General features: G+C 42.6%; 1 protein-coding gene across 2 annotated transcripts in view; it reads right to left on the bottom strand.

Annotated features, from left to right (window-relative positions):
• Nucleotides 1-3,262: 3,262 nt before the first annotated feature.
• Nucleotides 3,263-15,427, bottom strand: part of MPPED2 (metallophosphoesterase domain containing 2) — a 176,442-nt gene continuing 164,277 nt past the window's right edge. The window contains exons 5-8 of one of the 2 annotated variants that reach the window (XR_008661307.1): nt 10,993-11,108; nt 7,360-7,473; nt 4,132-4,638; nt 3,263-4,005 (exon numbers count right to left, since the gene is read on the bottom strand). Coding sequence is in view for 1 of the 2 variants with exons in the window: in XM_055301042.1 (XP_055157017.1) it covers nt 4,520-4,638; nt 7,360-7,473; nt 10,993-11,108 (349 nt within the window). In the remaining variant the exon portion in view is untranslated. Of the gene's footprint in view, nt 4,639-7,359; nt 7,474-10,992; nt 11,109-15,427 lie in introns of both variants that reach the window. The other variant, XM_055301042.1, reaches the window with a different exon arrangement.

Below are 15,427 nucleotides of genomic sequence, written 5' to 3'. Positions count from 1 at the left end.
CTCTCTGTGTGTCTCTCATGAATAAATAAATAAAATCTTTTAAAAAAAAATAAGGGCCCAAATGCCAATGTAGGGGGCTATTTCTTTTGATTTACTGTGTGACCATGGTGGTGCCACCGACCCTCTCTGAACCTCTCTTGAGTTGCGGAGCCTGACTTGACAATGGACACCAGGGAAGAGTGAGGCTTTGCAGAGAGGCTTTTGGATCAGTGTGGTTTTCTCTTCCATGGAAAGGCAGGACATGAACAGAAAGGTAGAGATAACATCTTGAAAAGGAAGGGAAAGAACCTTGTCAGAGAGTGGACACACAGGTAGCAGTCTTGCTACTTCATCATCAAGTAGGAGAAAAAACATTTTGCATTTAGAAGCTGACATCCAAAAGTGGGCCTGGAACCTTCTATAAAACCGCCTATTAAGAATGTCCAGTCCTGGAACCGTCCCCTCATCCAACTGCTTTCCACTCTGTGCCCAGCCATGTTTCCAAATGCAGCTTATAGCCAAATTCTCAAAACAATGTAGACCTTAATTCACTTTGTTTTAATAACTCAACAAAAAGTACTTGAAACCTGTAGGAAGATGGGAACAAAGCATGAAAAGATATTGGAAAACCCAAATAAAAGATGGATGTTCACTCTGATGGAGCAGCATGGCCTTGCTTGGGGGGGGGGGGGAGGGGGGCGGGACAGGACATTATTCTGGGCACAGCAAGTATTTTATCTGCAATTGACAAATCCCAAATCCTCCCAGCTTCTGTTTCTCCCTACTTAAGACCTGGGTCACAGTATTTATTTACTTAAGTGATGGAGATGAAGGCAGGCTTAACGCTGGCCACCTGTCAGAGTAACAGTGACCTGCCTCTTACGGGGATTTCAGCAACCCCCCAACATCTTTATACGACAAAAGGGGATTGGGAGAAAATGGAGAGAAAAAAATTGACTAACTGAGCTTGAAAGAGATGGTGACACGGAATACAAAGACTCCAAGGAGAGACAGAGGTGCTGAGATCCACGGGTGCCATTTAAAGCAACTCTGAAGAGTACGGACCCCTTCCTCTCCTGAGATGATTAGAAGGGATTTGCAAAATACGATACCCACACTGAAAAGTCAGACCCCCTTATCTGCCTCTCACAAGTGCCCTTGGGGTTCTTCATAGTCTCATGAAAGAGGTTCATTACAGTTTCCAAGGATTGCAAACAAATACACTTTCTCAGAAATAATGCAACTGGTGCTCTTGAGGGTGAGAAGGCAACAGACAGGTCCTGCCTGGAGAATGTCAAGGGTGCACGGGGAGCGGGGGGAGGCGGTTATTTAACAAACTGGATGCTGTAGGCAGTGATCTCCGTATCACGACTTACAGCAACTTCATCATCACCAATCCCCGTTTATAGCGATGGTAAAGTACCCAGCCCAAGGTGTGAGAGCCAGTCTGAGGAGGAGCCAGGACCTGGACAGGCCTGCCGGCCCCAGGCTCTGTGCTTGGATCCATGCAGTGTGCTGTGTCTCCAGCAGAGAAGTGGTCCAATTTGATGTTATAAAGCCACACTGAAGGATGCTCCAACAGCTCCTACATAAGTGATAAGAAATGCCTCCAGGCCCATATCAATTTTGTTGTATCAGTTCTGGAAGGGGATCAACTTTTCTAGTCCAGAGGCCAGGTGATAAAAAAGGGCAAGGGGCTACGAATTCAGACGGACCTGGTTTTGAACCTTCCATTTTTCTAGGGAAATTTATTTAACTTTTGGAGCCTTGGTTCCCTGTCTATAAAGTGGGGCTTCTGTGACCTCTCCCAGGGTTTTGTGAGGAATAGAAACAAAATAGGAGACCTGCTCAGCAGAGTGCCTGGTGATGAAAGGACAGAAAGTGCCAATTTGTAAGAGCTATTTCAAATGTTCCTTTGTTAGAAGGCCCAGTGGAGAAAGCGTCAGGCCTTTGGACAGTCATCCTGGCCCTCCTGGAGGCAATTCATACATATGGAATGGTGAACCCGGACCATGAGCCAGTCTGCCCTGTAGATTTAGCAGGCTGGGTTGCTTCCTGCCCCCTCACAATGGAAAGCAATTTTAGTAAGTGCTTAGCTTAATTAGTTTGTGTCCAGACGTGCTGTCAAGAGCTGTACATGCATACTTGTCATCATGATCATCCACCTGTCTCTGGAAAGCCTGCTTTTCCAGAAGTCCAAGCTTAGCTCCAAATGAAATTTCCATTCAGTCACCTTTCACTCCAGCTCCCTAGGAAGAGCCCTGAAGTCAACACCTTCTTCTATTGATGTAGCAGATCAGAGGAGGGTTGTTAACTTCTCACAGTACCTCCTTTGGTCCACCATGGCTACTATGGTCATGGACCACCTCTGCTTGGGAAGGTCAAGCGTCTGGTCTGCGAGCTCAGACCAAAGTGTCCACCATACACTCTAGGTGGCGTCCAAGACACTTAATCAATATTAACAACTATGATGGCCCAAGATGATTACATGTGAGCCTGAGCTGGAATTCTGGCCTAAAACATTCTCTCTAGCCTACTGGTACCGAAATCAAGGATTCTTTTCATCAATTACAACCAAAGGGTCCGCAATGGAAGGAGGAAAGGAAAATCTGTCAGAATATAATCCAGTGAGCACAGGAACGCAGACTTTCGGCCTACACAGCAGATTCCAGATCATGCTGCTTTTCTTCAATGGCTGTTCCAGGGAAAATAAAAAAGACTTTTTTTTTTTTTTTTAAATAAAAAAGACTTAACTTGGTTTACCATGGTCCACCACCACCTGTTGGACTCCTGGCTGCCACGTTTTAGTGAGGGACATCAATAAAAGAATAGTGAGGGGGTGATGGGGTAATGCTCCTGGGGACAAGTAAGACTCCGCAGTGGTGACTCTATTACCCACTAGTTCACCCTCTCGCTGCCAGGCACACAGGCGTCCACAGCCTCCACTGCACGGTCAGCCTTCTCATAGAAATTACAATGGTGAGGATGAAATATTCACCCTCAGAAGCCCACGGCAAGATAGATGACAGTGTGATGGAAGGAAAGAGTAGACTGAGTGCCTTATCGATCTACCTGCCAGCCTGTGAATGGTGGGTAATAAAAATTTATTGAAAATCAGAAAAAAAAATCACTTATTCTAATTCTTCTGAAAGGCAGTACTAATGCTGCATGTGAATAAATCCCTCCTTCCCCAGGACTAAACCACCATCCTCCTACCAGCCAACCCTCCAAACAGGACAGATTTAAAAATCTTGCAATTTTATTTGCATATAAAGGCCGCTAGATATAGAATATCACAATAAATTTAAAAGAAACAACTGCTTTCCTAAATTTCATTAACAAGATAACATAAAATAGAATAAAGCTCAACAGCATTTACAATGGGAAAACAGAAATGACTATTAGCGACAATATTTTGTGCTAGCGAAGATTGCATCGACACACAGTGCAAAATGGGGGGAGGGAGAGGAAGTAAGAAGACGATTCAGGGTATTTAAATATAAAGGACGACTAAGCCTTATTTTAGTTACCTCCCATTGCATCCACTTAAGTCTGTACACGCCTGTAACTGTACCGAGACTTAACTCAAGCTCTTTGAGACCTTGAGTTCTGAGAAAATGTGTCAGCCCCTTCGGACTTCTGTTGCCTTGCTATAAAGCATCCCTTTGCAGTCATACTGTCCTTGGCAATATTAAACTTCTAACTTAGTCATAATACACAAAAAATATTTATATATATAAACCCATACTGAAAAGGAGTCTGCACGCTCAATTTTTTTTTAACTGCACGAAATACTTGCTCTTGACAGATTCCATTCCCATATTTTTAAAGCTAAAATAATTTAAAAGAAACAAACAAACAATGAGACCTTGTAGAACCACAATACGGATCTCACTAGCTAAGCCATCCTTTAAACGAGGGCCGTTTTCTTCCCTGGACGCAGCTTTCTTTATAGTGAGAGTGTGAAGAGAAGTCTTTTCCACGCCTACTTTTTGTTGAAAAGATTGCTATAAATCCAGGCCATGTCTGCAAAAAAGTAAGCGTTACCAAGAAAACAACAACAACAACAACAAAACATCAAAAAATAAAATACTTCGAACAATACTCTTAAACAGTTGTGCAAATCTGGGTGGTTTTTAAAACACTACCTACCTGTTTCTCTCTCTCTCTCTCTCTCTCTTTTCTTTTTCTTCCAGCTTAAAGCATATTAAAATAAGACTTTCATCACCTTTTAAAAAGAAAGCTTGGCTGTCCTTTGGCGAATACTCACAATTTACTATGGCGTGGCCTTGGAGAGAACGGAAGTCATTTTACAAATTCACAATGCTCCTTTCATTTCGAATGGACGCCCCATTTTTAAAAAATAAAAAATAAAATAAAATAAAGGAGAAGCACAACCTCTAGCGTCATTTGTGTTCCAGTAATTTACAAAAAGAACTCACAGGATTTGGAAATAAACAAGTAAGAGAATGTAAGTTTATAATTAGAAAAATGGCAGTTTATAGACCTTCCCTCACATTCCAATTGGGCTTTTAGAGCTTCAGGAACCCTGTGGGTTTGGAAGGTCAAATATAATTGGAGGGTTGGTCGGTTGAAAGCTGACTGTACACGTTGAGGCATTGATGTACGTTGTATAACCGTCGGTCATAATGCCGTAACCTGTGGAGACAGAGTGTCATGCTTACTGTAATATACACAAATGATAGTGACTCAGTGGTGGGCTGTCAGGCAAGGAAAACTCAAAAATCTTTGCCAGTGGGCAGTGAGATGAGATTCAATGAAGCCTCCCCAGATGATAACAGCTTTCAGAAGCTGCCTTCCAATTACATTCTGTTTTCTTTAGAGGGAGAATCCTTGACTTCAAAGAAAAGGGATTCTTTTTTTCCTTATTTAAGCATTAGATTTGTCGGGGAAAGACTGTGATTTCTTTACTAGTGAGAATATAGAGAAAAACACTTCTCCCCTCTTCTTTAAATATGATTTTCATTTCAAAGCCCTGCATTCATTACTGAGTTCTAGGGAACAGAGAGAGTCACAGAAGAGGCTCCTCAGGGTGCACACATCCAAAACCCCAAATGGGCTTTGGGGCAGGTGAGGCAGGAAAGAGCACACAGCACTGGGATCCGGAAGAGGGGGTGCAGGGGGGGTGGGGGGGATGCTCAGCTTCCTTGTCTATGAGATAATCTCTACTGCCTCAATGAATGGTTAACAAGAAGTGATCTTATCTCACTCGAATTGTGTGGCTTTTTGGTGCTGAGTTCCATTTCATTCAAAAAAAGTGAAGTAATCGAATATCCAAGTGATTTGCAGACACACATCACCATAGGACACTGCTTCCTAAGCTCACCCGGGCACTGGATCAAGCAAAAGCACTTCCCACGTGCAGTATATAAATCTCTTGTGACCTATCAGGAAAAGCTACGAAAGTTTTTCTTGGGTCTTCGGTATGTAGGTCCCTTTTATAATTTTTAATTTGTTGAAATTTTTAACATGTTTGCAAGTTTGCACATTGCCCTGGATACTTTATATCTACCTTAGAGCCTCTGCGATTCAGTTTGTAATTCTATGTTGGTATCAGGCTCTTACGGAATAGAAAAATATGCCTGTGAACAATTAAATTACCAGGACTTACAGAAATAACTGAGGGTTTTTCTTGTCTTTTTTTTTTTTTTCTTTCTTTCTTTCCATTTGCTAAAATTTCTCCAAGTAAGCCTGTGGAGAGCTTAATGAGGGTCAATGGAAAAATCTCTTAAGAAAAGAAAAGAGGCATTTAAAATGTGCACTGTTTAGTTCTGGGGTCATAAAGTCTTGTTATCTCTCTCCATCAAGAGGTTGGTATTTGCCCTCTCTCTGCCCTCTTCAGCTGTCTTAAGTGAATAAAAGTGAGACAAGTTTATTTGAATATGATCTCCTCCCTTTTAAGCAAGTTTATTATTTTGGGACTTCAGTGGAATTCCCCAATTGTCTGGCTAGTTTAAAGCTAATTAATGATTAAAAAAAAAAAAAACCCGGATGAAATACAAACTCACATAGGCAGGCTGCAGGAATTCAAGCCTGATAACTGTCCCCCAGAAATGCCTGTTGGACAGGAGCTCCCATCCATCCCCCCACCTCCCCGCCAATCCTTAGAGAAGGGCCTCCCTTTTTTAAGACTACAGCTCAAAGTCAGAGTAGGATGATGTCCACTCTTGGAGAGCTGCACGCCTGCATTCCATGCACTCAGCTGGTGCTTGCACTTGGGGCACGATGAATTTTCTCTGGCATTAGTAGGATGATTTTCAATACATATGCTTTTAATTCCATGCCTAACCTGGAAGCCAATGGATTTGCGGGCTTTGAGAAGCAAACTTTTGTTTTTTCACTTCGTCAGACACATAGGCCTGAACAACTCGCCTGCAGATTCATAAATAACTCCAGAGTACAAGCTGTAAGCAGGAGCTGGAGGAAATTCGGCAGCTGCCTATGTAAACGCACCCACGGCACACAAACCCATGTAACAGGGAGAGGCCAGTGGGGCCAGAAAAATCTAAGGCCTGCTGAAAGACAGCTTTGCATCTCTCTGAAAACCCTAGTCTAAAAGAGGAAGGGAAAGACAAAACCTAGAACCGTGAAGTTTCCTGGGAGGCTTTCAGGTTCTGTGAACTCGGCTCCGGCTTACCTTGAGAGGCAGAACCAGAGGCAACTGGACCAGTTCCCACTTAAGGGAGATTTAATTATTCTGTGTAGCCTCAGCCTGACCTGAGAGTGCGGATGATTTCTGAGAAGCCTGAAATGGTTTTCTGAGGTTAGTAAGGAAATGACTACCTGCAAATGATGGCAGGTTCCTGCCATTTCTGTTCTATAACTTTCGTTGAGTGTCCAAAGTTACTTGCTTCAGAGACTGTCCTGTCTTCCTGGGTTCTTCACGTGCATTCCATGTGAAACACAATATTTACAGGTAGAGCGAGGCCATGGAAGATATTTGGTCTAACATCTAGGCCATTTCCTCTAGCTCTCTTAAGGAAAAAAATATCTTTTTTTTTTCTTTTTAACCTCAGGGCACTTTACAGTTGGTGGTTAGCAAATATTTCTCGTCAGAGCCCTGAGATTCTAGAAGTTGCCTGGGGGAGTGCTGGGTTTTCCCCGTAAGGTGAACCAGACCGGGCTTTTTCTCTCCACTCTGCTTAAAAGAGAGCAGCTCCATATAAAAAATGTATCATATAAAAGATATTACATACAGGCGTTTCTCCTAACAATTCATCTTATACAAGGGTTCTCCCACTGGTAAAAACTTTGACAACCACTGCTCTAGTCATATTCAGCGTAGCCAAGGTCCCCATTCTGGGATGAAATCATGGATAGTGACCCAACCTCTTGTGAACTCCTTTCTTCTGGTCTTACCTTCATGGATTCCACCAAATACGTGGAGCTTGGGCCGGACTCGTCTCTGGACTGTGTTTAAAAGCTCCACGCAGCCCACTCTTTGAAGCTCCTTTGGAACCCAGTCTCGAAAACCTAAGGGCAAAATGCAATCAATACTCTTAATTTTCTTTCTTCAGGTAAGGTTTCATTTAGACTTTCAGGAAGCCATAACTCACAGAAGGTTTATTACATTATCTGTAATCCTAGCCTCTCCATTAAAGCTCACAATGGCTTTTAAGGAACTTTTCACTTGTCACTTTGTCTTCTTTAGGTTCTTGAAAAAAATTTTTTTTGGTTTCCATTTTTTTCTTCCTGTTAATTAACATTTTTTTTTTTTCTGTAAGGGATTTGATTTATGCAGCCCCGATTTCAAATCTTCATGGGCCTAATGACATTTATTCCCGGCAGTCCTGCAATATCTCTTTCTTTCACGATTCCGTTACTTTCTCTTTTTTTTTTTTTTTTTTTTTTTATTATGTCTTTCTTATAGCAGTTTACCTCTAGGATGGCTCAAAGAAGACAGGCTAGGAGGGGCTGTCTGTAAGCTGGCCACAAGATACCTGGCTCTCCTTAGGTACATCAACTCTTCACCTTTGGCGGTTCCTGCTGACCAAAGCTTGGAAATGTCAAGCTTCCTCCTCCAGTCTCCTGTCTAGCAATAGGCAACAATGTGACCTCATGGTGGCATCCGGTAAGCTGGGGCTAATTGACTACCTTTAAAGTAAAAGCCACTTACTTCTATGCCTAATGCAGAAAATCCATAAAAACCGACATCAATTATAGCAAAAGTCAGGTATCTGAACGATTATGGTCAGAAATGGAACCCATACACCTCAGCAGGATGGGTGTGAAGAAGACAGCTGGGAATAACAGCTAAATTGTAATAAGTGGGAATCTGCACCATAGCTCTATTAGCTGAGTTCTGTTTAGAAATGAGGCAGAAATGGACAGACAAGTTTACTGCACTTTGGTGAACCTGGAGAAATGAGAATATAGCATCTCTGTAAAAATATGGTAACTGGAGTGTGGGGAGCAGCTGGAGAGGCTGCAAAGAACATTAGATGAGAATGGGGGCCTTAGAAAAATTCAGCCAGGGGTTTCAGAGGAAAAAAATCCCAAGACTGGCATATTCCCTCATGGGTGTGTTTTTCTGGAAAGGGGAAAGACCTCATTTCATATAGAATCAACCTGAGGAGGCATCCTGCTTCCACCAGAATAGTAAAGTCTCCTGGAGAGATGGCTTTTCTTCTCAACAGGACAGAATTCAAGGCCAATCTCTATTCCCCCACCCAATCCAGCATTTTCACCAGAATCCCAATAATGTACTGATTAGGTTCAACTGAACCTTAGGAAAACCTAGCCTGACCTTTTAGTGTGGAACTCGTTGATGTAGAATTGACTTACCTTGCTCTACCCACAGCCAACTGTCTGGATGGTGCCATGTTTCCTACAAAGGGAGGGATGGTAGTCTCCCTCTTAAAAGTTCTTGGGATGTCTGAATTCTTTGGAGGCTAGAATTCAGACTTATTACTACTGCTACTGGCTTCTGTACCAAAATTAATGGCTTGAATGAATTGTTCTATTCAAAGCTATATTCCAAATAAGGCTTCAGTCATGTAGATGTTTCTGTCCTGAGGATATGCAAGTTTTATTTACAATAAACAGCCTAAGGGGAATCATTTCTCTACAGAAGGAGGCCTCTCAGGGAAAGGATCAAGTTGGCTGGGATGCTCTCTCTGTGGGTCTCACTGGGTAACTCACGCTGATCAGAATATTTAGCTAACAATTCAGGATTTAGTCTCTAATGACTACAAAATAGGGAAATTAATTAATTAGGACGATACATGTTGTTGGTAAGTATAATCTTTTAAAACATGGGATGGGATGGGATAGAATCGGGAAAAAAGCATGGGGATGGTGATTCTGAAATACTGAAGGAGTCAGGAACGGCTAAGATCTTGTGCAAATCTGGACAGCTTCTCTATCTGCAACAGAACTGGCTCCTCCTCTCTAGCTTCTCCCTATCATTAAAATGTGCCACCTTAACTCATGGCTTGTTTCTTCCTTCTGCTGTTTCCATGTGGAACAGAGAGCACTTCCCTTGTAAGGGAAGGGAAGCAGCCTTAAGTGGGTTGGAGGAAACAATATTTACGAAGATTAAATTCACAGTAGGGGACGTGTGTTAGATTTTTTATTTTTCAGTTAGTTGACAGAGGAGGTAAGTGATATGGACAACCCCAAACCACAGGGAAAAAATGGTGAAAATAATTTATTTTGTATTAAGCGTTTTCTTCCTCTTTCCAAAACAAACTTTGCTAGTACTATACATTTGAAAATTTATTATTCTTTTTTTAAAATTTTTATTTATTTATGATAGTCACACACACACACACAGAGAGAGAGAGAGAGAGAGAGAGAGAGAGAGAGAGAGGCAGAGACACAGGCAGAGGGAGAAGCAGGCTCCATGCACCGGGAGCCTGACGTGGGATTCGATCCCGGGTCTCCAGGATTGCGCCCTGGGCCAAAGGCAGGCGCCAAACCGCTGCGCCACCCAGGGATCCCCCATTTGAACATTTATTAAGAGTGAAGATTTCACGCTATGTATTTTTTTTTTAACCACAATCTAAAAAATAGAAAACTCTCCTACTGAAAGTGAAGTATCTGAATTTCCTGAGTACACCTTTGTTGGACAGGAAGGGTCCTGGTGTAATAGATACCAGACAGATGGGGATCAAGGTGATAGTCGCGTTTGAAAAATGTTCTGTAGCTAAGTCAGAGATAACAAGTTTCATGAATAATTAAAAGATAATTATATGAGTCAAAGAATCATCTTCTGGACCATAATCTGCGTAACTAAAGGTAGCTTTGAAGCACACTGGCAATCTAAACTGGATGTAGGTTCAAGGATTCTGTAGAATGAGTATTATTAAATAACTTTCACCATAAGTCCTTACTTAACACCTTAGCCTTAACAAAAAAAGAAAAAAAGGATTCTTTATTCATTTATCAGCTCCAACGTTCAACTATGAAGATTTCCTAGGTCTTACTATTAGATGGAAAAGGAAATGAGCTACTTTATCTTATCTTTGGGAGAGACAGAGAGAAAAAGAGAGAGAGAAGTGGGGGGCGAGGGAGAGAATCTCGAGCAGACTCTGTGCTGAGCATGGAGCCCGATGGGGGTGGGGGTTGATCCCACTACCTGAGCTGAAACCAAGAGCAGAATGCTTAACCAACTGTGCCACCGAGGCACCCCAAATGAACCACTTTAAACAAAAGTTTCCATCATTTCATTCCACCTCCCTCACTCCTGAGAAGTACGGTTCTTAAAATAAATGATCAAGCTCAAAAGACTGTGGTGCTCCATACTCATTTGATTTTCCCTGACTCGACTAAATAAAAAAAAATTAATTTCAAGAACACCTGTAAGCCCAGCAGAACTGCTGAGTTTAATTATCATACTGGTTTCTTTTAAAGACATTGGCTTTTCTTTTTGTGTTCACTTTTTATTTTTTGAGAGAAAATGATTATATCCCCGAAGGATTATTTATTACACTTTATTATTATGAAAAAAGGCAGTTCTATGACAAAAGGACAACCTTTTGCTTCACTTACCTAGAGGAGGTCCGTGTGTCATGAGTATGTCGATGCCCTCAGGGATGAGGTTCCACTTGTCCAGCAGAGACTGACCTCTGGGCAGGTTAAAGCCCCATCCATTAAACCACGGGGTCCTTTGGGGGAGATAATGCACATGGTATCAGGCCAGCAGAGCTATGTTTCTGCTCTACAATATTTCTCTCTAGCACATTCCCCCACGGTTTGCATTGCTCTCTTTTCTCTTTTTGATGGTTGGCCCTGGCAGCAGGATGCTTTTTTGTTGACTGCTTCAAAACCAAGGCATATGAAAGCAAGTGTGGAGCCTGCAAATTGTTCAACCAGAAAGGGGCACAAGAGTCTTTACAGTGGAGACTTTCCCAACAGACCTCTATCAAAATTTTAACAATGCTTTGTCTTCTCCCCCAAATCTCCATGCTTCCTAACATGCCTACCCCCGATCCAAAGCATTCCCACTCTTCCTGCAGTATCTCAGAGCTAAGACATTCCATCAGTACTCCTTCCTCCCCTTCACTGTGACGCTACTTTAGTAGAAGAACACTTACTGGAGATAAGACCAACAGCTCTGAAGGCAGAGCATGTACCCCCTGCCGTACATGGAGATGTTCTGACAACCCTGGACTGAAAAAAATACAGGGACTCTGACAGGTGAGAGAGGGTACAGGGGACAAAGACCAAATGTGGGCTTTTCCTCCTATCATCAAAAAGAAAATCGGGGGTCATTCTGGAATCCACTCTCTTGACAGGGAAGGTAAGCAGTCCACCCTCTTGGAAACTTCTACTTCAGGAATGAGTTTCTGAGACATGCCTCATGCAGAAGTGAAAGGAGTTCTTGTCCAGCACAAGCATCTCTAACCGGAGCCGAACACGCCTCTACCATTTATAACAACAAGAGAAAAGCAATTTTTCTCTACAAATAGTACAAGCTAAGTCACATCAGAACAAAGCAGTTCCCAGGGCTGTCCTATTCCCAAACATCTAGTTATAACTTTTATTTTTTGAAACTGACTCTTGGGATCCCTGGGTGGCGCAGCGGTCTGGCGCCTGCCTTTGGCCCAGGGCGCGATCCTGGAGACCCGGGATCGAATCCCACATTGGGCTCCTGGTGCATGGAGCCTGCTTCTCCCTCTGCCTGTGTCTCTGCCTCTCTCTCTCTCTCTCTGTGACTATCATAAGTAAATAAAAAAAAATTTTGAAACTGACTCTTTCCCAATCTGTAGAACCCCCCCACTATTTGTTAGCGTATACATGCAGAAGGCAAGACGGGCAATTTTCTGGCTAAGCTGAATTTTCCTCTTTGACTTATGCTGGTCCTTCTATGCCTCCTGAAAGAGGTGACCCTGTGTCCCAGGCAGCCTGGTCAGTCACAGCTAATCAAAGGAAGTGCACTTTTATTTAAAGCCACTCATGTGCCAGACTGTCAGACTCTCTCAAGACTCAGAACTGAGAAATACTGACCCAGCATTCATGTGGTGGTGGGCACGTATAGGCAAGGACAGAATGAAAGGAGGGCACCTGAAAACTGAAAATCCATCCTACAAATGAGAACCTCAGTTGCCCCTGAGGTGCTTAAAAGAAAGTTCCAGAGATAACAGATGGTGTGGCCCCAGCTAGAAAAAGAGAAAGCAAGAAAGTATCTGACCTGGTTCCTAGAACTATTCTGCAAATTCCTAAGCCACCCTCAAGGGCTTACTTATAATAACAACAAAACTTTTTAAAGCTATTACTAGTTGAGGGCTTACTCTGTGTCAAGAAACTATTCTAAAACACTATTTGGATTAACACAGTTAAATTTCACGTGAGCTCATGGGGTATTAGCACTAACCCCATTTTACAGGTGAAGAAACTGAGGCACAGAGAGCTCAAGTAAACACAACCAATAAACCAGATATGAACCCAAACAATCTGGTTCCAAAACCCATACTTATAGCCATCGCACAATTCCTCTTCTTCCACAGTACTTGAATTAACTTCCTAGCTGCCCTGGGTGAGCCTCTTCTGGACTCTTTTAAGTGTCTTGTTGCTTGAAGCCAAATGAACTCTGAACTGGGATCGGGTGAATGGTTCTGAAAGCCAGCAATGAGATGGAGGAGTGGACGCCAGTGGTTACTGCCTGCTTAGCTCTTTCACTCTTCTTTTGGTAACAGCGTCTGAATTTTCTTTGGAGAATCTCTCCTTCCCCCTCTCAGTACACGTGCTCTAAGGCTGACTCATCGCCGCTCTAGGATCTCCCTAAACAGTGACTGGTGTCACTGTACCTGTGACCAAGCTGGGAGTCATCCTCAGGCTTTTGCTGGTGCTACCTAAAAAGAGATCATGGCTTTCTCTCTGGGATCCTCGGTCTTGAGGACTGTATAGGCTTGGAATTGCCTGGGAGCTTTGTCTTAGCCACCGTGCAGATGGCCTGTGCTTGAGAATCAAACCATTAAGGGAAATAAATAAATAAAAGAAAGAAAGAAAGAAAGAAAGAAAGAAAGAAAGAAAGAAAGAAAGAAAGAAAAGGGAAGGGAAGGGAAGGAAAGGAAAGGAAAGGAAAGGAAAGAAAAAAGAAAAGAAAAGAAAAGAAAAGAAAAGAAAAGAAAAGAAAAGAAAAAAGCCAAGCAAAGGAACAACAGTACCCAGATGATCGTGTTAGACATGTGGATCCAGCTGTGCCCAAAGCCAATCACATATTTCCTTCCAAGAATATAAGCTAATAAAATACTTTTCTTTTTATTAACTTGAATTAGCTTCCGTTTCTGCAACTGAAAGAGTCCTAATACATAAAATTGTAGTAAAATGTAAAAATGACCTCTGTATTTATGGTAGGCAACAACGTCCACACCCCACCGCCCCCAAAGATGTCCATACCCTGATCCCTGGAACCTGTGAATATATTACCTTACACGGCACACGGGAATTAAGGATGCTGATGGAGTTTAGGAGCTAATCACGCTGACCTTAAAATGGGCGAGATTGTCCTGGATTATCTAGGGGGTAATTACATGCCAAAAGCAGAGGAAGGAGGCAGAGGAGGAAGATGGAGTAACGTAAGAAGGACTCAACCTGCTGTTGCTGGCTTTGGACATGAAGGAGGAAGAACGCAAGCCAAGGCATGTGGGCAGCCTCCAGAGGTTGGAAAAGTGAAAGAAAGAAAAGGAACTCTCCAACAGAGCCTCCAGAAAAAAACCAGAGCCTTGCTGACATCCAGATGTTAGCCTAGTGAAACCCATGTCAGATTCCTGACCAAGAGATTATAAGATAATAAACAGGTGTTGTTATAAGCCACTAAACTTGGTGGTGATTTGTTACAGCAGCCAACTGGACACTGATACAGAACCTAACATGTCGGAGCTGGCCGGGCCATTCAGGAGCTGTTGGTGGCACGGGCCTCACGTAGCACAGGTGCAGTCAACACAGCCCTTTGCAACCACACTGCCTTGCTCAGCTAGGTGCCATGCTTTGGGTTTCCTTGGAGGAAAGGCAGCGCTTGCTTTCTTACCCCAGGCCTGGGGGGTAATGCCAGGTAGACCCTTTTAGGGCTCAACTAGTCAATCTCGCTTGCATTTGTCATCTAGGACTTCCCATCTTCAGGTTCTTCAACATTTTCACCGGAGTCTGAAATAGACCATTTCCAGTTTGGGACGCCCATCCTCCCCCTTCATTTTACAACGATCCCTTTCTACTATTTGTCTTAAAGGTAAAAAGAAAAAAAAAATGGCAAGTTCTAAACCCAGTGAAAACTCAGTAAGCATTTTGGCACTGGAGAGAGAAAAAATAAGCAAAAACATCTGTTTCCCTAGATTTTGAAAACAAGCTGGTGGGCCTATGGTTTGTCTCTGAATGGCAAATAAAGAAGGCTTGAAAGAGTCCCAAGCACACCCAAGTAGTTGGTACAATGAGGAGCTCTGATTTCACTGCTAGAGTCCATCTGAGGGCAGTCAGCCTCTGGGCCTCCAGGTCATCCAAGGGGATTCCAGAGTCAAAGGAACAAGACTTCAATTTTCTAATTTTCTCCACAGAGTCTTCTCGGGAAACCCACAGCCCTATTCCCCCCAGGAAGTGCTCAGTTTTATAAGTGCTTTGCAAAAGAGTAAGACAAGCCCATTGTCTGTGGATACCCCAAATTTCATTTGGTTAATGTTAAGCTTGTGACAAAATCCAGAAGTTTCCAAGTTAAGGGGAAACCTTAAAAAATAATCTGGCTTTCATGCTGACTCAAACCTGTATGTATGTGTATGAAAGTGAGATGGAATTTAAATTGTAAGAAAAGGAACATTTATCAAATCCCTGATATGCTTCACATGGAGGCTTTACATAGACCATTAAACTTAATTACTCATAACAATCCTTGAATTATTATTAACAATCCTTGAGTATTGCCAGCTCTATTTTTAGATAAAAAGGCTGAAGATCAGTGATAACCAAGTAACGTCAATATTCCCAGGATTGGTAA

Source organism: Nyctereutes procyonoides, unplaced genomic scaffold (assembly GCF_905146905.1).
Source record: "Nyctereutes procyonoides isolate TBG_1078 unplaced genomic scaffold, NYPRO_anot_genome, whole genome shotgun sequence".
Lineage (NCBI taxonomy): Eukaryota > Metazoa > Chordata > Mammalia > Carnivora > Canidae > Nyctereutes > Nyctereutes procyonoides.
Note: the sequence above shows the minus strand (reverse complement) of the source record. Positions and strands in the feature narration are given on the sequence as shown.